The 23,638-nt window shown below is 36.7% G+C and overlaps 1 protein-coding gene and 1 long non-coding RNA gene across 2 annotated transcripts; both read left to right on the forward strand.

Annotated features, from left to right (window-relative positions):
- Positions 1–1,257: 1,257 nt before the first annotated feature.
- LOC103428185 (uncharacterized) lies at positions 1,258–2,408 on the forward strand. Its single transcript, XR_011582491.1, has 2 exons — positions 1,258–1,548; positions 2,136–2,408. It is a non-coding gene; the product is annotated as an uncharacterized lncRNA (long non-coding RNA).
- A 13,539-nt stretch (positions 2,409–15,947) lies between these two features.
- LOC108170196 (uncharacterized) lies at positions 15,948–17,889 on the forward strand. The gene is made up of 2 exons (XM_070823415.1): positions 15,948–16,123; positions 16,754–17,889. The coding sequence occupies exon 2, from the start codon at positions 16,765–16,767 to the stop codon at positions 17,728–17,730; it is 966 nt and encodes a 321-aa protein (XP_070679516.1). The 5' UTR covers positions 15,948–16,123; positions 16,754–16,764; the 3' UTR covers positions 17,731–17,889.
- The last annotated feature ends 5,749 nt before the right edge of the window (positions 17,890–23,638 follow it).

The raw sequence follows: 23,638 nt of genomic DNA on the forward strand, positions 1-23,638 counted from the left end.
AAGGTATTAATTTCAATTTCTCATTTACCCATTAGTTTATAAAATAAGATAAGCTTCTTTGTTCTACATAGGCCACTATATTTTGCCAAAATTTGAATTTGGTCACTTTGTTTGATTTTGTTTGTAGTTTAAGGTTAGTATTGAAATTATCATAATACTTAAATCCAATCGAAAAGTAATATTCACCAGCAGTAAATTGATGAAAATAGCCCTCAACTGCTCTTTGTGCCCTGTTATTTTTTCCTCTTGGTACAGTGAAGCTACACATTTGTCCATGCTAGCCACGCATCCATCATCGTCGAAAGGTGTGCTTCAACCACAACCTCTCGACTTTTCCTTCCATTTCCATTTCTTTCTCTCGCTCTCGAACTCACCTTTTGCCGCTCTCAAACATCTCATTTTCTCACTCTGAAACCAAGACAATTTTGCCGATCTCTTCACAAAGTCATTGCCAAAGTCTACCTTCCAGAAGTTTATTCACGAATTGGATTGCGTAAACTTCCATATTTGCATCGCTAGTAGTTCTTATAGCAAGTTTAGTCGAACTTAAGGGGAATATCCTGAAGCATACCACATAACCTTAATATTCTATTTTCCCTACGATCGCAAGCATTTTTTTCCTACTAGGTTTTTGCTAACCTGACGAGGTTTTAATGAGGCACCTACTCTAGGTTGGTTGTACCCTTTTATAAGTTAATGATCATTCTGAATATGTGAAACATCGACATCATGTATTAACTCACTTTTCTCCTTAGATAATGGGTTTGTCCCACTAGGTTTACCAAAGCCAGATTTTGGTGTGATTTAACTTTTGATATGCACCCCTCATAAGAGACTCGTGATAAGCATCTATTATACATGTCAAGAACTATCGACAACAACCGTCATCTCCTAATCATGAAGATCTAATGCAACTACTTCTTAATAGCACGTTTACTAATCCGTAATCATATTGAGATGAATTGGATAAAAGAGGAATTGAATTGAGAAGAAATTGAATTGAGGGAGAATCATAATCAGATTCCTATTAAAGTTGTTTACTAAAGTATCTGGAATCGGAATAAAATTGGTGTCAATTCCATAAAACTTGTTTACTTATTCAGTTAAATCGGAATTAAAAATAGTATCATTACTAAACTACCCCTTATTCTAAATAATTATTTTTCATATAAAGTTATTGGAATTGAAGAAGCTCTTCTTAAGGTAATATTTGTATAAATAAAAAAATAAAAAAAACCAGCACCTTATCCCCTTCCTCCAGATGCCCTAGCATCCTCATCTCCTCCCTTTCTTCAATCTTATATTTCCCCAACCCCCATAGCCTTCCCGTGACCTCCTATATTCACAAGTCCTCCACTCCTCCCTTCCATCCATATCCCCTTCTTCCCTAGCCCCCACAACCATCCCACCACCTTCCGAATTCGCAGATTCACATGCATCCTCATCTGTCTCTCTCGTTCTTAAATTCTGCAAGCGATGAGGAAAACTGGAGTTCGGGTGTGGCCGGAACCGACACTCCTAGGAAAATTGGTGGGGAAATTTGGAAAGGTAACCATATTTTAGATCTCCTATAGAAATATAGCCATCATTTTAGTTTAATGATAATTCTAACCAAAACTTGATGTAAAAGTAATAATATACCCTTAATATTAGGGTTTCTCACAACAAAAACAAAACATTCTTTAAACGCTTGCAACCTTCTGGTTTCTCACCTTAAACCGGAACAGCATTCTTTGCCGATTTTGCATAATTAAGCAACAAGGATGTTCAGACCATAAAAAAGGTAGCAGGACGCAACAACCTTTTCAAATTGACTAAGAAACAATGGTATGGTTGGTCAATTGTAGCTTCCAATTCCTAAATCAACTTTTTGATATTTCATATCATGGTTTTAATCAAACCTTTAACGATTTTCATGTTCCAATTCAAGATAATATATTATGAATCCTTCGACAAATCAACAAGTTGATTTAAGAATTAGAAGTTGCAGTAAGGCAACCATATTAGTGTTTATTCAGCACTCTACATAAGCAAGTTACTTATATGTGCTAATTAATTTTTCTCTAAAACTTTTTCCTAATGTTAATATATTTGAGGTTAGTTATACCGCTAATTAATTTTTTTTTTTCCTTCAGAATATGACTCAATTTGTGACCGTGGTCCACTACGGATGGAAGAGGGTTGATAGCTAATACACATATGGCCAAGCGAAAGCAATGGTATTGTCAACCAAAGTTACTCATCAAGATCTTATACATGGTATATATAAACATCTTCGTATTAGTCTGAGTGAATTTAAAATCTCAGTACATTATGAATGCATGAGCAACTTAGGGATGCAAAATATGATGGAGATTGTAGACAATGACGATGTGACTAGTTGGGTATGTGAAAGTCTTTCTGCAAAACCGAACAAGATTTCGTTATATGTTACAACATATCCTCTAAATGAACCTGAAGATGAACACTCAATTGCATGTAGTTCCCCATCACCAACAGTGGCAATTTAAGAAAATGATGGCATTTTGGGTGATGAACAACCAAGTCAAGTTCTTCAAGATAATGCCCAGATTAGTGAGACTTCAATAGATGTGAGTTTTGAGTTTACTAATGACTATCATGGCAATACCCATTTTGATAATGTGAAGTCTAACGATGCCAATTTCAATCTATCGTTGTCTCGTCGTAACAAACGTAAGAGCATATAAGACTATGATAATATTGAAGATTTGAATATAGATGGAGATATTATGGTCGCATAATTGTACTCGAGTAAGAAAGACTTGCAAAAACAATTAGCTATAATTGCAATAAGGGGTGCTTTTTTGCTCACCCACATTAACCTTGGTGTATGCTCACCATACACTTATAAGTTTGACATCTGTCTCATTCCCTAATCATAGTTAACTTCTTTATTAAAATATTTTTTCAATTTTTAAAAGTAATTTAAAATACTGATTAAACAAAAACAAAAATAAATACAAACCCACCCTACACAACCAAGCCAACCCAGACAAACACCACTCACGCCGTCGTCGTCGACGACCACCTTTCAACCCTATTCCTTGTTTACCCATCACTTAAACCACTCCACTCCACAGTCATCAACAGAAAACCCTTTCTCTTTTATTTCCCTAAGGGTCCAAAAATCCCAAGCTGAAGAACTTAACCTAAATCCAAAAATCCCAAACCCTTCTCTTTCAACCGAAGAACTCAACCTAAATCCATTTTTCTCACAAACCTAATTAAAAATCTTCCAAGCCTTCACGAGTCTTTATCCAATTTCCTCAAAACATAGATTACTGCTACATTGGTGGTAAGTGATAGGTATTAGGACTCAGATAACTAGTTCTCCAACTCATTGGACCACCGGCTGGCCAAAACGAGTGGCAGAACCTAAAAAGGCAAGAGAAATAGAAAGAGAGATGAGAGAGGAGGAAAAGGGTGAAGAAGAGAAATGGAGACAATGAACAGATGGTTTATCCGGCCGCCAAACGGAGAGGTTGTCACAACGGTGGCGTGCTAGGTGTTTGCGGAGTTATCTGGGTGTGTAATTTTAAGTGCAATAGGATTGTATTTATTTTTGTTTAATCTCAGTGTTTTAAATTAGAAAAAGAATATTTAATAATGGAATTAACTATAGTTAGGAGATAAGACAGATGGCAGGCATATAGGTGTATGGTGAGCATACACCAAAGTTAATGTGGGTGAGCAAAAATGCACCCTTACAATGAGGAAGAATTATGAGTTTAAAGTGGAAAGATCAACTAAGGATCATTTGGAAATTAGATGTGTGGATGATAATTGCAAGTGGTGACTTTGTGCAACCAAGTTACAAGTGTCAGAATATTTTGAAGTAAGAAAATTTGAAACTAATCATTGTTCAGCATGATCATCGGCAAGCAAGTAGCTCTGTTGTTGGCCAATTTATAAAGTCAAAGTATGAGGGGGCATCATGCATATATAGACCTAAAGACATCATTGAGGATATGCGAGCACAAGTTGGGGTTAATATGAGCTACAAGAAAGCTTGGAGAGCAAGAGAGCATGCATTTCACATGATCTAAGGATCGCCAAAGGAATCTTTTGCCACACTTCCTGCCTATTGTGCCATGTTAGAAAGTAAAAATCCTGGGACAGTAACACATATAGAAACGGATGACAATAATCACTTTTTATACTTTTTCATCGCAATGGGAGCCTCTATAAGGGGATTTCGGGGTTCTATGAGGCATGTGGTAGCAGTTGATGGCACTTTTCTAAAGGGTAAATATCTTGGCACCTTTGAAGGTGAGGGAGTCCATTTTATAGAATAAGGGCTCGCTTCTCAATACATGAATGATGGACTAGAGTTGATGCTCTCTAATGATGGTGAGGGAGTCCATTTTATAGAATAATGGCTCGTTCCTCAATACATAAATGATGGGCTAGAGTTGATGCTCGCGGTGAGGTGGTTCCTCAGTAGGCGGCGATGCTCTCTAATGGTGGTGAGGGAGTCCATTTTATAGAATAAGGGTTCGCTTCTCAATACATAAGTGATGGGTTATGAGTGATGCTCGCGGCGAGGCGGTTGCTCAGCTGGCGGCGTTGCTCTCTAATGATGGTGAGGGAGTCCTTTTTATAAAATAAGGGCTCGCTCCTCAGTACATGAATAATGGGCTAGAGTTGATGCTGCTCTAATGATGGTGAGGGAGTCCCTTTTATAAAATAAGGGCTCGCTCCTTAATACATAAATAATAGGCTAGAGTCCCCCAAGTATTTTTCATGAGGCCCAGTTTGAGGCCCAATATATGGTACATAATGTAGTCCCCCAAGTCTTCGGTCAATAGAGTCTGTTGGCTGGAGACTTCAAATTGAATCCATGTATGGGCCGAAGTGGCAGTTGTTCAAATGCGGTGTTTGTATACCATGCATTGAAGCTTTGTAGGTGAAGCTTCGCAAGTGAAGAAGCTAAAGCTCTGTAAATGGCACTTTTGAAGCTAGAGCTCTGTAAATGAAGCTTTTGAAGCTGATAAACATGATTGATGCTCATGAATGTTTATGTTGATTGACATGAGTGATGCTCATGGATGTTGTCATGAGTGATGCTCATGAATGTTTAACATGAGTGATGCTCATGAATGTTGACATGAATGATGGTCATGAATGTTTATGTATGATTGTCATGAGTGTTGTTAATGAATGTTTATGTATGAATGACATGAGTAATGCTCATGTATAATTTGGAGTACTAGGCGTACTTTTGATCACCTGGTTGGTGGCATGAATGGCTAGTTACCAAATTAAAGTACGGGTTGTACATCTCATCACCTAGTTGGTGGTAATAACGGCGGGTTGCCGAATAATTTTGGAGTACTGGGCGTACTTTTGGTCACCTGGTTGGTGGTAATAGCGGCGGGTTGCCGAATAATTGTGGAGTACTGGGCGTACTTTTGATCACCTGGTTGATGGTAATAGCGGCGGGTTGCCAAATAATTATGGAGTACTAGGCATACTTTTGATCACCTGGTTGGTGCTATTTCGGGCTTATGGGTCTTCGCCCTCGACAACATAACAACCCATTTGTTTTGGGCTTTGCCGTTTTTTTTTTTTAGCCCTTTGATGGGATTTATACAGATGTTTCCGAAAGATACGAAAAATAAATTACATTATTCAGAAATAAGAAAAGTAAATCACTTCATTCTGGTTGGGTGTTTATTCCTTACTTTTGCTTTCTCTTTTGCTTTCTGCTTTTGTTTTTCTGCTTTGCCTTAGCTTTCCACCGCACTCTCTATCTTTTGCTTTCTTCTTTTTCGACAAAATGATGGACGGAAATGGAGCTTTTGAAGGATGACCCCATCTTTGAGTAATGTTCCCTTGCTTTTGCATGTTTATTCCTTGCTTTTCTTTCTGCTTTTACTTTTGCTTTCCCTTTTTTTGTTTTTTTTTTATCCAGCAGGTCGTTGTCCATGATCCTGGGCACTGAGTGAAAGACTGTTGTCTTATCCACTGAGATAAGGACGCATTAAAACCCGGTCCATGACCCGGTTCGCGAGATGACGCACGTTGGGAGTACCTATCATTTTCACCCTCACCAATAATAGGAATTGTTGAGGAGCGTACAGAAAAGCAAACCTTTGAGCCAGCCAGATGAGGGTTGATGTGGGACCTATGCCAGCAATTTCATCAGGAGAACTCAGATCTTCCCGTACCCATTTCAGATCCTCCGGTAGAAATTTACCGTTCTGCAGATTTGAGGTGTTTCTTGTACGCTTTTTAGGGAGTCGTCGAGGTTACGGAACATGGTGGCGAGGTTGAATCTGGAACATTTCTGACCCCTAGCGCGCTCACTGAGTCATCCACACGGTCTCTTCGTTGGTTTCGGGACTAAGGCGACGGTTCGACCGGGCGGCGTTTGCCGAAGAAGGAGACAAATGAGGATGAGATTGATGAAACTGTTCTTCCAGAGAACCAGGATGAATCAGATGATGATAAATAAAGCATTAGGGACTCATGTGTCGTTGGATCTGAGAGTGACGGCTTAGGAAAGAGCTCGTCTGATCTGAATGGATTTGACGGGGTCCAGGGTCTCCCCGAACCACCTCATTGCTTTTGATTCTGAGCAGCGTCCTTGATGAACCACGGATCTGCATTTTTCCAAGAATCTTTTGAATCTTGTTCTGTGCCTTTTCAAAAGCAATGCAGCCTTCCCTTTCTTGGGCTTTGAAGAAACAGAAACAGCAACAGCATCAGACCCATCCCCTCTCTTTACTTCTTCGTTCTCAACCGCATCCTCAGCCACATCTTCATCGTCGTCGCCGTCGGCGGTCTGAGAGGCCATGACTTGATCGAGGTGCTAGGTCGCGGCCTTGGCGGCAAAGTGCTAACTGCGGTTAATGTTGGAGATTCTGCTGGTAGAAATGGACCGCGTATGGTGGCCACGCACCGGGGACTCGACGGCTCTAAGGTCGGAGCTTTTTTCAGCTGAAGACTGAACAGAGCTTGGACGGAGAGATTTTGTGGGTTTTTCGCCTTCGATTTGGGACTTTGGCGTCGGACAGATGGGTCTGTACCGTGAATCTGGAGTGAACCATTGCTAACGGGGTTGGCGGTTAAAAGCCCTTGGTCTTGAAGTTAATTATGGAAATGTCGTATGTTGCGCTGGTGGTGGTTTTTGTATCCAGAAGCTTTGAAATTTGCATCTGGTAATGGTTTTTGTATCTAGAAGCTTTGAAATTTGCATCTGATAGTGATTTTTAGTCACTCTACAGGTGTTTGGTTCACAGGTTGTGCAGATTCACGGCGGACAGCGATGAGGTCTCACGGTGGTGAGATGAAAAAATGAAAGATAACCGACATAGCTTTTCGTGTCGTTTCCCACAGACGGCACCAAATGTTGATGCACAAAACCGGAGGTCTTGGTACAACGTAAATCCGACCGTGAATCTGCAAGAAATGTAAATAACACAAGATGTATCGTGGTTCACCCCAAGGTTTGGGCTACGTCCACACTGATTGTATTTCTCTCGAGAGTATTTGTGAGGGAGAAAGTGTGAGAGCTTTGCTCTAGAGAGGAGAGGCCTTTCGTTTGTGAGGGTGAGGATGCCCTTTTATAGAATAAGGGCTCCTCCCTTAATTACATATGTGCCCATTCCTTTATTACATAATTACATTTAAGTCCCCCGAGTATTTATACGAGGTCTAAATACGAGACCCTGAATATGGTATAAACAATTTAAACTCTGATTTTGATGATTTTTCACAAATAACTCTGATTTTGATGATTTTTCAGAAATACACTCCTCAACCCTATAAGAGTACAATGAAAGAATTCGATCTTCAATTTAAAATATTTGCACTAGTGGATACCACAAAATATTATGTTCTACTTAATGGAAGTATAAAATAAACTCCAAGTGTTTGTTGAATCTATCGTTTTGAAGGAATACACATTCTACAGGCTAGTTTCAATGATCCAACCGTCAAACTTGTTTGTATATACTCCAAGATAGTATATGTAAAAAATCACAAAAGAATGACATTTAGATATTAGGTAACAGGACGAAACCTTTCAACGGTTATAAACGAAAACTCATGATTTAACGGTTATTTTAACTCTAATTTTGTTGATTTTTTTACAACTACAGTCCTCAACTCTACAAGAGTACGATGAATGAATTCGATCTTCAATTTAAAATATTTGCACTAGTGGATACCACAAATTATTATGTTTTACTTAATGAAAGTATAAAATAAATTCCAAGTGTTTGTTAAATCTATCGTTTTGAAGGGATACACATTCTACAAAACTAATTTCAACAATCCAACCATCAAAATTGTTTGTATATGCTCTAAGATCGCATACGTGAAAAAATTGCAAAAAGCAAACATTCAGATATTAGGTAACGGGACAAAATCTTTCGACGGTTATAAACGAAAACTCACGATTTAACAGTTATTTTAACTCCAATTTTACTGATTTTTTACAACTACACTCCTCAACCCTATAAGAGCACGACGAACAAATTCAATCTTCAATTTAAAATATTTGCACCAATGGATAGTACTATTTTATGTTAGAAATTTAATAATTTAAATATTAGTATTATTAATATTTAAAATATTAAATATTCAAGTGTATGAAAATTAAAGTGGAAAAGTGGCTTAGTCTTGCACTACCTATATATTGCAATCTGCAATTGTACCTTTTAATTTTATTTTATTACGAAAATGGTCATGGAAATGTTTGACCGGCATATTTTCAAGGGTTGTGCATGTTTGAACAAAGGCTGTAGTTTTTTGTCATTTGGAAACAGATGCAATTTTGAACAACGGTTGCATCCCTTGACTTGGAAGCGGACGCAACCTCTGGAAATAGATGCAACTTTGAACAAAGGTTGCATCCTTTGTCTTTTGGATGCAGACTCAATCTTTGAAAAATAGGGCATGTCAAAGCCTATAAATAGACCACCAAGTCAAGCATTTTAGATATACTTTTGCATCCAAAAATCATATAGAAATTAGAGTAGTTTAGTGTTCAAGAAAGAGAGAGTTTTAAACACTTTTGGTTCGCTGTTCTTTGTGGATTTGAGTGCTACTTCTGCAAAGAGAAAGATCGTTGTATCCTGGGAGACATTTGCCAACGCAAACCTTGAGGCACCACTAAGGGACAATCTTGTCTTAAGGCTATAGAATCAAATTCTAGCCTCGATCTCTTAAGGTTATTCTATTCCTTGTTCTTCTTGCATTTGTAGAAATTTTATTGTGTATTATTTAATAGTTTATAATAAAATATATAACAGTTTTTCAAAGCTTTTTCCAACATTTTAATACGGTTTTGTGTATTTTTCCATATGTATTCTAATGTGTATTTTTCCATATGTATTCTAAGTTATATGATCTATTTATTGTAGAATTTAAATTAACCATCAAACTTATTTCAAGAATATTCCAACGACACATGTGACCATTGGTGAATAATTGATTCCAACAAAACCATATGCCTTAAAAAATTATTTTTGACAACGAAAAAATATGATTACTTCCGACAACAACTAATCACCCTAAAAAATATAAAAGCATTACTGAGATGACTTTTTTTCCCTCAATTTTCCCTTGAAAATACTAAATCAATTTCATCAACATGAGTAAACCTTCGGAAATAACCATTCTATTTCCGATAAGAACTTTACTTGTCATTAATACAACTGGCACCAATTCTTCCCGCCAAACAAAAGTGCATTTATGATGAAACTTGAGACTTTTTCCGATGAAATTATGTGTGTTGGTAATAAAAAATTGTTTCATACCATGTTACCGACAACCCATATTTTATGGTCACAAAATGTGTTTTTTACGATGGTTTTTTGGGGCCCTCGAAAAATCTTCATCGGTAATGACTACTTTTTTTGTAGTGTGCGCCAAGTTTCGATTGGTACCATGTGTGTTACATTTAGTATTCTTGTCAAAATGAGTCTAGTTCAAGACATAGTTCACTATGATTCCTTCAGATGAAAGTTGTTAACACTAAGTTAGGTTCAAGTCTAAAAGACACCTACACCCATTGCATGGTATACAAGTTGCCCAAATTTCATCCATTAGTATTTATATGTTTATGTCTTCTACACTTCTGTGGAGTTTTGAATCTTGTGGGGGGGTTGTTGGTTATTTACTTTATTTTATTAAAGATTCAAAACTTTATTTATTATTATTTTAAAAAAAAATATGAAAAGTCATATCCATTAAAGAAGTCATGTCTTTTATTAAGGGATATGTAGAGTTTTATAAATAGCGAACTCCTCAAACAGAACAAATAGGTTAACATATGTTCAAATGTTTTCCTTCTCTTCCTACTACAGTGCTCATATATAATCCTTATTATCTTCCTACTCATCTTGATCATCAATGGGCAATTGATCACTACTTGACACCCCGTCTACCGTAATCGTGCTTATGGATTAGACACTGTGAGATTCAAGGGTTGTATCTTCAAGTTGTAGATAGCCATTATAACCGGCATGTAGGGAGGTGTCTACGGCTTTAGGATAGTGAGAACATGTCTCTCTTGATATCACAGGCCGGATCATTCTTTACCTTTTCCTTTTTATTGCTTTATTTATTGATGTATGTGTTTGATGCATTTGGGTATTATCTAATTGAATGAATTTACATGTGTATTATGATCATAATCATTTATATTATCCTACAAAATGAATATTTTAGAAATAAACTTTAGGGATAGTTTAGTTACGGTCCCTGGTCCCTAAACTCAAACCTTATGCATTTTAGATTTTTTATTGAAGTCTTTCTCCTGCTACATAAATGATATAATAATAAAAGAGATGCAATAATACCAATAAAGACTCAACCATTTTTTTTTTTTTTTTGCTTTCATTTACGCTACCAATTTAATTATTCAAAATTGCTTATGGGTTTTGATAAAAAAAATTAATAATAACAATTGCTTATGGGTGCATTCTAGATTATAAAAAAAATGGTATTTTATTTTATTTTTTTATTTTTATAAAATGAGTACATTTATATAATAAAATTTGGTTACATTATATATATAATTGGTACATTTACATTAAAATGTGGGTATTTTTTATATAGAAAACAATGGGTACATTTTACATAAAAAATGGTACTTACAAAAAAAAAATAGGGATACATTTTACATATAACAAAGTGGTACATTTGTAAAAAAAAAAAAATGGGTACATTACAAATAAATTATGGGTACAAATAAAAGGTTAAATGACACACCCCGATCCTAGAATCAAGGCGTGCTGGCCGTCACATGAGTGTGACGTAACCAAAAGTGCGACGCGGAAGCAATAGGTAAGAGAATTACGAAGAAATAAAAACCAAATACTAGCAATAATATCCAACTAGCATGCTAGAGTAAGTTCAAGTGTGAAACACAAATATTCAGAGCATAAGTACTAGGTGCAGTCAAGTAGAAACATTACTAAATTACAACACCCGAAGGTGAGTCCTACATGAGTAATCTGTCAGAATGCCGTGGGAATCCTCGTGGGCCACCAACGCTGCTAACTAGAACCTGGAGGGGCGCAAAACAAAGTTGAGTGGGTCAGTAAAAAAAAGCTTTTCGAAAACGTTTCAAATAATAACATTTCTAACCCCTCGCTGTAAAACCTATGTACTTTCCCAGAAAATAACATAATATGCATATAATCTTCATATATCTCAAAACACAATTCTTTATCAAAAATCAGAAAGTATGCCATGCATAAATGTCAATAACTGAATAAGGATGCATCAATATAACAAGTGAAATATTGAATCAACCGGAGACCCTGCAGTTGGTCCTGTACGGTTAATTCTAAAGCTCAATATCCAAATCCAACCGGAGTCACCGCAGTGACCTGTACGGTGCTACTCTGCACATAAATCGGAACTACATAAAGTAGTATGTACGATAAGAAAGGTGTAAGAATACGCTTTAGTGCTTCTCTCATCAACAGCTGTATAATAATCTAAAACCACCTACAGTCGGAACCACTCTATGGTCTGTACGACATGTCGGAACCCTCTCATGGTCTGTACGACATGCACCTACTTGGATCCAAGGTAAGCGTGTGGTGCGGGGTGAATAATATAAGCACTAATACCAGGGGTACAGGTTATGAGCTCTCAACATAATTCACATCATCAATAAATCATATGAACAATATAAACTCACCTGATACTCACCTGTGCGTCCATAGCACCATTAACATATATATGCGTCTATTACTTATTCATATATTTCATAATATGCATGCATGGCATTTTAAAAACATACTTCCGTTTAAATTCAATTTCTGGGAAATTCAGTAGTATATATGTAATAACAGAAAATAACTGCCCACTCACTGGTAAGTCGAAGGATCGTAACCCCCGTGACGTCCTTGGGATAGGTATCACCTATATGCGAAACAACTATAAAAATGTTAATTAAAGCACATAACCGACAATTCGTAATAACTTCTCATACGATGCTCAATTTGGGTATATGAATATACCACAGTGACCTACTCGACGTCACGGACGTCGAGGTATTTTTAGAAAAAAATTTGGACTTGCCACGCGCCCCCATGTGCTGGAATGGGCACGGGCCTATGCGCCCCCACGCGCGTCGTCTTCTTCCTCCAATCGCCGGACTGGTTTTGCCGGCGACGGAAAAGTCGCCGGTTTCTGGGAAATTTTTAAATCGCCATAACTTACTCATTTCTTCACTATTTTCAACTCTTTATATCAAAATGAAGATCTTGACGAGATGAACACATCCATACCTGCCTCGACCCCTAACTCGCAGGGGATTCACCGGAAAAAGCTTTGAAAGTTCCGGCCGAAATTGAAAAGCTCCGTTCTCCGTCCTCCGACGTCCAAATTCTACTAACGAAGTACCCCGACACTCATGAGGACCTCCTTAAGCTCAATGTGAGATTAAAATTCCCTGAAACACAACGTTTTACGTGTGCATGAACAGTGCACATTTTCGGGGTTATGGTTTCACGATGATATCGAAGGTTTTAAGTTCTAAAATTAGTATATTTGAACTCATGGACTCAAGAGGAGTTCGATTCTTACCTTAGAACCTTCAATTTGTGAAGATTTGAGGGCTTTGTTCTTTGTCCGTATGGTTTCAAGAAGGAGAGAGTGAGAGAACTGCGAGGGAAGAGAGAGAGGGTACGGGGAAGAGAGAGATGAGGTGTCCCGTGTGTGGTCCAACCAAAACATCACAATCCAATTTTCTTAAGTCCCTAACCACACAAAATACATACAACCTTTAATCCAACGTAAATTTTCCAAAACTTAGGAAAGTATACATTATTCAATAGCATGTCACACACATACCTTAATCACCTTAAGGGTAATTTCATCTTTTCACATCAACGATAAGGTAATTCCGGGACGGGTTGTGACATTAAAGAAATTATGAGTACAAATAAAAGTTAAAAAAAATAAGGGACAAAAAGAAATTAATATATGGGTACAAATTAAAATTTAAAAGACAATTGGTACAATTTAAAAAATGATTGCAAATTAAAAATGGGTACAAACTAGAAATAAAAATATATGATAAAAAGTTTAGCCATAAATAAAATATATCAAATGTAACGTTTCTAACACTAAATGTGTGACGACTCTTCCCTAGTTTTCATTATAATTTCTTTTCCGTTGGTGTAATTTGATGATTTTACCCTTCTTTGGACAAAAATGGAATCTGACGTGGATGTAGTTTTTTTACTATTGTTTTTTTTTTCCTGGGTTCCTACTTCAAAAGTTCTCGTCGTTACGAACGCGTAAGCGCGTGTTAAACTCGAATCGGATCTGTAATGAAAAAGTTGCGCTTCCTTAAAGTACGTTAACCATGGGTATTTTTGTACCCACGTGTACAAAATATCAGTGTCGGAAACACTGTCAAGGAGACAAATTTTGTACATTTAAAATTGTACAAAATCCATCCATCCATTCCCTAATTGGTGGATCTGGTCTCCCATTTCAAATCCCACCAATCACTTTCCTCAATTTCCTCTCATCCACTTCTTTTCCCCTCAAAACCCTCACAAACAATCAAGCTCTCTCCCTCAAATTTGGCACCAACTAGACTTCACTTCATCCTCACCACTCAACCAATAAGAAACCACAATTCTCTTTCTAGCCCGAACTCTCTTCTCTCTGCAACTTGCAAGATCGATGACAAAACTCACGTATCGAACTTTCAACCCACCACCGTTGTGTTCATCTCCTCACCACGAACACAGCCATACCCCTAGATCACGATTTGGACGAGTTTTGACTTGCCAAATTGGAAGGTCCGACTCGACTCAGTTTTTCTCCGACGAGTTACAAGCGAGTTACAAGTTTTTAGGAAGTCTAAAGGCCTCCACTCAACTCTCCAAGGTCTTTAGTGAAGGTTTGAAGAAGAAACCTCGAAGCACAAGGTTTCGAGAAGTCGGAGTTTAACCTAAACCTTTCAAGCCATTTTCAAGCCACCTCCGTCCACTTTTTGGACTTCCAAAAGATACAATCGTGTTCTACTTTTCATAAGCTTCATTTCCAATTAAATTTTGTGAGAAATGGTTGAGAAATGAACAAGTTTTGAAATTTTGAAATTTTACCCAAAAACCGGCTAAGATTTCCAGATTTCCGGTGAGTTTAGACGGCAGCGACCAGCGAGGACCACCGGAGAAGACGACGAAATATCCTAACGACGTCAGGTAACGTCGTTACCATTTAACGAAATATTCCATCGCTTTAACGGAATATTCTTAAAAGCCGTTAGGGCCTCCGTCAGTCGATGCTCGCGCGTGGTGGCTCGTGGGGTCGTGCCGTAGGCTGAGCGTCCAGCCCTCGATTGGCTTTTTGTCAATTTGTGTAGGTCCGTGACATCAAATAGATTGATTTCGTATATTCAAACCCTATATTTGAACAAACTACAGAGGTTTTATTTAAATTTCCGTATATGTGTTATTAAACTAATTAAATTAGTAATTTCACGTATAGGGGAAACGTATCCCGAGGAAGTACGGGGTCAAACAAGACTCGGAGGCTTCGTTCCTACTGCGTATCAATGAGTGGGTATTTTGTTTTCATATATATACACACACACACACACACACATACATATATGGTATAGTTTCCATAAATGCTTTTAAATTGGTTTATGCATATTACGCCACGATTTACTTAATTTTAAAATGCTACTACGCGGTTGAGATTTATGTATTGTCATGGCATGTTCATATACATTTTATCTGTTCATAAATGTTGCATTATTATGAGATGCTAAAACTATCCTACGGGATATGCCGGTAAATTTAGGTAAGTTATTATATTATTGCAATCATAGAATCATTATGGCATGCATAAATTCATGTAATGCTCATCATTGCTACACCCAGTGTTAGTGCTCCCGCCCCGGGCTAGAGTCAGCCCGTCATGTGTATGTTCACCTCCAGCACTGCACACTCGCCTTAGATCCAAGTATGTGCTAGCCTGTCATACAGGTCGCATTAGGCGACTTCGACTCTTAGGTGACCGTGCATAGCGCCAAGGGCGGAGCTACCATGGGCCTAGAGGGGGCGGATGCCCCCACTGAGATTTTTCTGATGCTGGCATGCTCATCTGTTTCTGCAAAAGCAAAGCCCCCACTGCGATTTTGAGCAGCAGCAAAGCCCCCACTGCAATTTTCTGGTTCCTCCGATCTGGGTCTTTCTAAACCAGGCCAAAGGCAAAACGAACCTCTGCAGAAGCCTGATCTGATTTTTTTTTTTAAATGTAAACGAAACGGCGTCGTTTCGTATATGTTTAAAAAAAAAAAAGTTATGTTATAGTATTAGTGGGGGACCAGACTCCCATTTCTTTTTTTTTTGTCTCCTAAAAAAGTTATGTTATAGTATTAGTGGGGGACCAGACTCCCATTTCTTTTTTTTTTACTCCCTTTGTTTTCGTTGCCCTTTGTCAGAGAGCAGCTTGGTGCTGCTCTGTTTGTCTTCTCCAAAGTCCAAACCAATACCTTGAAAGTTGCTCTCCTGTCCAGGTGCTCTCTGGAGCAAAGTTGCTCTTCCCAGCCATGCCAGCAGCCAGCCATTCTCTAGTCTCTAGCCGACAACATATATATATATATATTTAGGTAAATTTTTTAATTCCTAAATCTATAATTCCTAACCCTAATTAATTATTTAAGACGAATTTTTGTTTAATTGGTATAGAAATATAGAATCATATGGATATGGTATGCACTAATATGGATGGTTATTGACTTATTGATTATTGATATGATGAATTCTATGATTATTGATGAATGAAATTATGAAATTACGAATTCTATAAATATGGGTATACATTTATTCAAATGATTAGTTGAATTAAATGTTTATTTGTTGAATAATTTGTATGCTTATTGGTATTAGTTAATTGAATTGTTGCCTTGGTTGGATATGGATTAGTTATTAGGCATTTATTTTATTTTTTGGTTAAGAAAGCATATATATTAATATGGATAACATTGTCAACATCTCCAAGAAAACTCAATTCTACGGCTTAACAGTCTAAAAACAAATCCATTTTTCAGAAATGGAATCATAATCATCCCCTTTCGAAACCCAAAAAAGAAGAAGAAATGGATTAGTTATTATTAGGCATATTAGTATAGTATACTCTAGGATTAAGAGTCTAAGAATTTTATTGAGATTTTTATTCTATAAATTCTACAAATTACGTATGAACCTTATATGTTATTGGTATATGACTAACTTTGTAGGCTGAAACATCATGGAGAGGTTTTTCAAAAAAATATCAGTGCCGCCACCATCCCCAATTATTGAGAAAAATAATGATACTCGGGGACATGATAGTGCAGAATTTATTTTATCAAATCTTCCATCAGATCCTGGTAAGAGAATTCGAATTTTGGATTACAATCCTAATATTCGAGATCAAGTACGAAGAGCGTATGTACTAGCTGGTCCTCAACAACCTAAAACCCATAATTTTCCTTACAAGAAATATGGAGACACGCAAAGACGATTCAACCCTGCTTGGTTTGATGATTTTCCTACTTGGTTGGAATATAGTGTAGAAAAAGATGCTGCCTTTTGTCTGTGTTGCTACCTTTTTAAACCAAACATTGGAGAACAAGCAGGTGGTGATTTCTTTGTTGGCGAAGGATTTTCTAACTGGAAGAAGAAAGAAAGACTTCTAACTCATATTGGAGGCGTCAATAGTGCACACAATCAAGCGTGGAGTAATTTTGAAGCTTTAAGGAGTCAAAAGCAACATATCCAGTCTTTTTTCTCTAAAACTCATGATGAAGCTCGAATTCAATATAGAGCTCGGTTGAATGCATCAATTGATTGTTGTCGATTTCTTTTGAGACAAGGGCTTGCATTTCGTGGTAATGATGAATCTGAACATTCAAGCAACCATGGAAACTTTCTTGAGCTTCTACAGTTTATTGCTGACCACAATGAGGATGTGAAAGCCGTTACTTTGAAAAATGCTCCGGAGAATCACAAATTGACATCACCAGATATTCAAAAAGACATTGTAAATGCTTGTGCAACTGAGACGATCAAGGCTATTATTGAAGACGTTGGCACTTCGTTGTTCTCTATTTTGATTGATGAATCTCGTGACGTATCAACGAAGGAACATTTGATGGTATTGAAGAGCATTTTCGGCCATGAAAATTCTGAAGAATCGATTGAGAAATCGGATGGGAGATCAATGGATGAATGATAACATGGTTATTTTTATAGAGAGAGAGATATTTGATGGTATTGGTAATGATGTTGTCATGCAACGCTTTCAGAACATGAAAACGGGTCGAGGGATATTGTAAAGGACTGTTGTATGAAAAACTTTATGGATTAATATATAAGTATTGTGTTTAGTAAATTCTTAAGCTTTTTAATTATGACTTTGTTGTTTGAGGATGCCCCCATTCACACAAATCTCTGGCTTCGTCCCTGCATAGCGCTAGCTCCACATGAGGCGACTCTGACTTGTGTGCTAGCATAGATTAATGAGTCCTAGGTGTAGTTGTACAGGTCACATTAGGTGACTCCGACTTGCGTGCTAGTATAGATTGTTGAGCACATGATTATATTCATATTGTCATTGAGATATTCTACTATGGCATATTTCTGGATTTATTGTTGGCATGCATTTGATTTCATACTTATACGTAGTATGATTTCATACTTACGCCTATTCTTTTCTAACCACAATGATGATGGGAAATATGGAAAAATAACCAAATTTTAGATCTCATATAGAATTATAACCACTATTTTAATTTTATGATAATTATAACCAAAACTTGATGTAAAAATATTAATATATCCTTAATACTAGGGTTTTTCATAACAACCATAACACAACCTTTAAACTACCTCAAAATGTTAAGGATTACTGCAGATTGAGGCCACTGAATTAGCTTTCTCTTTAATTAGCAGGACAATCTATAAGAATGTTCTTAAGAAGGTACTAATTTCATGGCTAATTATTATTTTTTAATTAGATACTTGGATTTAGTGTTTCATTGACTAAATTGCATACATTCCGATATATTTTTCCAATGGATGAAGAAAGAATACGAAATTGCATATGCAAAGTGAATAGTGAAAACAAAAAAGTGATGAAGATTAATTTCTCATTTTAAGATAGTTTAAAGGTTTGTTTTGGTTGTTGTGAGAAACCCTAATATTAAGGGTATATTAGTACTTTTACATCAAGTTTTGGTTATAATTATCATAAAATTAAAATAGTGGCTATAATTCTATATGGAATCTAAAATTTGGTTATTTTTCCAAATTTCCCAATGATGATAGAGTTTTTTTTTTTTTTTTTTAATAATACTTGCATCCTTCTCTTGCAAATGATGTATCTTGATTGTACAAAGTTTATAATCGAAACCATTTAATTTCTTAATCTTTATTTGAAGGTCACCTCTACAAAAGTTCATTTCATTCGAATGATTTAGTCATTCAAATCTATGGAACAAATCGACGGTTTAGGTACCAAGTAACATATTCATGATAAACCGTCCATTTATTTGATACATTTGGATGACTAAACGATCTCGAATTCGAATGATTTTTTGTAATAATTAATCTTCAAATTAAGATTAAGGAATTAAATTCGTTGATTATATTTGGTGAAAATACGTTATTCGTCAATCAAAAGATACGCGCATCCCTAAATGGAAAATGCTAAGTATTATCCTTTCTTTTTTATGGATAATTTAGTGATAAAGGTGGTTGTGGGACAAAGATGTGCAGATTTGTAGTAATCTAGGTAGACAAATGGGGGTCGTCTTCCTTCTTCCTGTTGCCTTTTTTTACATGTGAAATGGACAAAGTCATTGTCAAGTCTCTTTAAAATGGTTAGGGGGTGTTTTGCCTGTCGGGTTGAAATTCAGGCACATATCCTAACCAAGGGATTCTCTACTTTTGCATTTACCTTTGGAAAAATGATAAATACACATCTTTCAAACTTCACACACGTCTCTATTTAATAATGTGTTTCGTGTGATTTATTTCATCCACCAAGTATAAATAGAGAAGGATGTGTGCAGAGGTGAAGCTAGAAAGTTATTTCATCGGGGCACAATTAAGTAGTGACGGATGCATGACTCTACTCTGTTGTGTCCCTCTCTTTCACCTTTTTTTTCCCAAATAAAATAAATTTTTAAAGACGAAATAGTTACCTAGAAATTGTTACTAAAGATATAAACAACCTATTCAACAACCAAAACTCGTTTGAAGGTCGTCACCAAAAAGTTTTAACGACCAAAATCATTTATATTTTCTATCCTTTTGTAAATTTTATTTTCAAAATTTAATAACCACATGTGCAGGGCCAGGAGACAAATGGGAGGAGGGAGTTAATGGGCCTTTTAGAGCAACTCCACCCCTAAAAAATGCACCAGCACTCAGCCCATTTAATTCACTCACTTAACAGTGATAGACCCAATGAACAGTAATTGCACCCCTAAAAAATATGATGGCACAAACTATCTCCACCCCTACAAAATGTGCTAGCACCCAGCCCATTTAAAATATTATTAATTTTTTTATAAAATAATAAATAAATAAAATTAGTTTTAATTTTGGATAGGATTTTTAACCAATCTTGTCACACCACGTGTCATTATCCGAAAGTACTATTTTGTTGATAGATGTTCGATAGTATTTCCACCAATCTCAACGCGTCATGTGTCACTATCTGTTTACAATAATTTAACCAAGATTTCAATCAGATTTTCAACCAATATGGTCACTCCACGTGTCATTATCCGAACGTACTATTTTATGGATAGATTTTCGATAAGATTTTCAACCAATCCCGACGCGCCACGTGTCACTATTTGTTTACTATAATTTAGCCAAGATTTCGATCAGATTCCCAACCAATCACGTAGTTCCACGTGGCATTGTTTAGAACCTCATCCCTTCTTTTTTTGTCCATATAAACCCTACATCCATCCTCATTCATACACCAAACCCAATCCTTCTTTTTTAGCTCAAAATCCTTCTTCATTGTTTTTAAATCTTGAGTTCTTGCAATGTCTTCTTCAAGGAGATTGTATGAAATCGATGAGCACCAAAAAACTTGTTGGCACAACAGGATGAATTGTTCAATGTGGAGAAAGGTGGAGATGAGGCTTTCACAATTGAAAAGGATGACAATGATGAAGATAAAAGGCAGAGGGCCTTACATTCCCGTTATGTCATGGAAGCTATGGGTTAGATAGCCAAACCCAGACGTGCCATAAACTTCGATAGAAGGAGGGAAATACAAGGTAAAGATCTCTTGGAAGATTATTTTATCTCCAACAGTGTATTCCCTAATCATATTTTTAGACGTCGTTTTAGAATGCAACGAAGTTTGTTCGACAAAATCATGAGTGCTGTTTGCAACCATGATCCATACTTTGTGAAAGAAAAAAAAAGATGCTTTTCATGTTCTAGGTCCTCTTCTTACATAAAAAATTACGGCTGCCTTGTGGATGCTTGCATACGGAGCATCTGCAGATCAAGTGGATGAGAGAGCGAGGATCAGAAAAACAACTGTTCTTGAGTCCCTGATGCAGTTTTGCTCCGCAAGCGAAGCCCTGTACACCAATGAGTACCTCCAAAAACCCACACCAAGGGACATGCAAAGGCTTCTGAAGAAGGGTGAGATGTGAGGCTTTCCTAGCATGATTGGAAACATCGATTGCATACACTAGATTGGAATAATTGTCCAAGTACGTGGCAAGGAGCTTATGGCAACAGAAAATGAGCCAAAAGTATCATTTTGGAAGCAATGACTTCATTTGATACATGGATTTGGCATGCTTTTTTGGTGCTCCAGGAGCTCAAAATGACCTCAATGTTGGGTGAATGGCCATAAATACGAAAAAGCATACTACCTAGCAAACGGCATTTACCCAAGGTGGTCAACGTTTGTCAAAACAGTGCCACATCTACAAAGTGAAAAAGAAAAACACTTCACAAAATGTCAAGAGGGGTGTAGGAAGGATGTGGAGCGTTGTTTTGGTATCATGCAAGCTCGTTGGGCGATTGTCAGGGCTGCTACCAGAATATTTCCTATTGAGGATCTTCAATCCATTATGATGATGTGTATCATCCTCCACAACATGATTGTGGAAGATGAGTATGATTATGATGTCGTCAACAAATACGAGCCAAACACGATGAACAACTCCAAAACATGTATCTATTATGCTCATGACCACACTGAAGATCTCATGCAACACGAGCCATTGGAACGGGATGGAAGTTACAATCACTTGATCGTGGAGCGGTACACAAATATGCAACTACCATACTGGCACTTAACCCATCAAACTGACTTGATTGAGCACTAGTGGAGATTGCAACAAGGTGAAGATTAAAAGGAGCTTGTGGTGGAAGAATAAAGTTATTAGTTTATGTAATTTAAGTTTATATAATTTGGGACTAAAAATAAAGTTATTCATGTGTTTTAAGTTTATTTGGTACTAAAAATAAATAAGAAATTACATCCATTACTAAAAAAAAAGAAATTACATCTATTACTAAAAATAAATAAGAAATTACATAAAGTACTAAAAATAAATAAGAAATTACATAAAGTACTAAAATAAATAAGAAATTACATCTATTGCTAAAAATAAATAAGAAATTACATCTATTACTAAAAATAAATAAGAAATTACATAAAGTACTAAAAATAAATAAGAAATTACATCTAGTACTAAAAATAAATAAGAAATTATACAAAGTCTGATGAGCTAGGATATGTGGTGCTAGGATCTTCGTTGCTAGGATATGTAGTGCTAGAACCTCCTCGACTTGTTTCCTCGTCTCTTGCACGCCTCCTTCGCACCACGTCTTTTTTTTTCCGATGTCCAAAAATATTTAGAATTCGGAGACATTCCTTCTAGAAGCTTGTTCATAATGTCACGATCTGCTTGAGCCATCATTTCTTCTCTAACCAGTTGGCTTTCTCGATTAAGTATTTCTCTTTGTCTTTCATTAGCCGCATCACGTCTCTCAGTAGGTCCTAAGATTATTTCCATAGCCGCAGCTTTTGCCTCATCTCTAGCCGTTTCTTGTGTCATGTTCAATTCACCTTGGCGCGCAAGTTTGTCCATATATTTTGTGTAGTCATTTTTGGAAGAACTTCACTTTTTCTTTGCAGCCTTTTTACCTTGAGGCCTTAGGGACCAACGAGTCGGCTGCGTCTCCGGCACTTCTTCAGGCATCCATTCCGTCTCTTTAAATGTGTTGTCTTCCTGTTTCGCCGAGTGTGCTTCTGGCGAATTGTGTAGAGGAATGTCATGCATGACAACTTCTGGACCGATTGGCACAATTTTGTATTTGGGACAATCTTTGACAATTTCCCAACATTCCCATTTGTTGAATGATTTGTTGTTGTTCTTCGCATTGTAGAATGTTTGTGCTTGTAGTGTCTATAAAATGTGGGTGTAACACAAATAAATAAATAAATTAAAATATTGATGCGGATGTAACACAAATAAATAAATAAAAATATTGTCACCTGATCCACTAAACTTGTCCTACTACGCAGATTACTGGATGCATGAGAGAGAGCGTTTTTCCAACAAGTAAACGCTATGTTGAGTTTTTTCCAACGACCTTGAAGACCTTGACTACTTCTTGTGCGATCTCCAAGCTTCTCACAAAACTCTTCCCTAAGCATACCCCACATTTCTCGCAACTCCATCTCATTACCCGTAAGCAAGTCATGAGTAATGTGAACCCAACATTGACACAAAGTAACATCTTCGATGAGCTTCCACGTAGCCATTTTTTCCACAAAAAAATATATGAAAGCTTTGGTTGAAAGTGTTGAAAATATTGAAATGTGGTGTAAGGTGGAAGATAATGGCTAAGTATTTATAAAAAAATATAATTTAAATTAAAAAAAATGTATTTTTAAACAATTTTTAATAATTTTAATTAACTTAATTAATCTGGATCGTGGATTTGAAAAGGATTCAAATCCAACAGCCTAGATGTTACGTGAGCCAATGCTCATAATTCTGACTGTTTTTTTTTTTTTGAATGAAAATTGTCGACCGTTGATCTTGGATCGGACAACCCAGAAAGCACAACGTCAACTAGCCATTAGG

Source organism: Malus domestica, chromosome 06, assembly GCF_042453785.1.
Source record: "Malus domestica chromosome 06, GDT2T_hap1".
NCBI classification, from domain to species: Eukaryota; Viridiplantae; Streptophyta; class Magnoliopsida; order Rosales; family Rosaceae; genus Malus; species Malus domestica.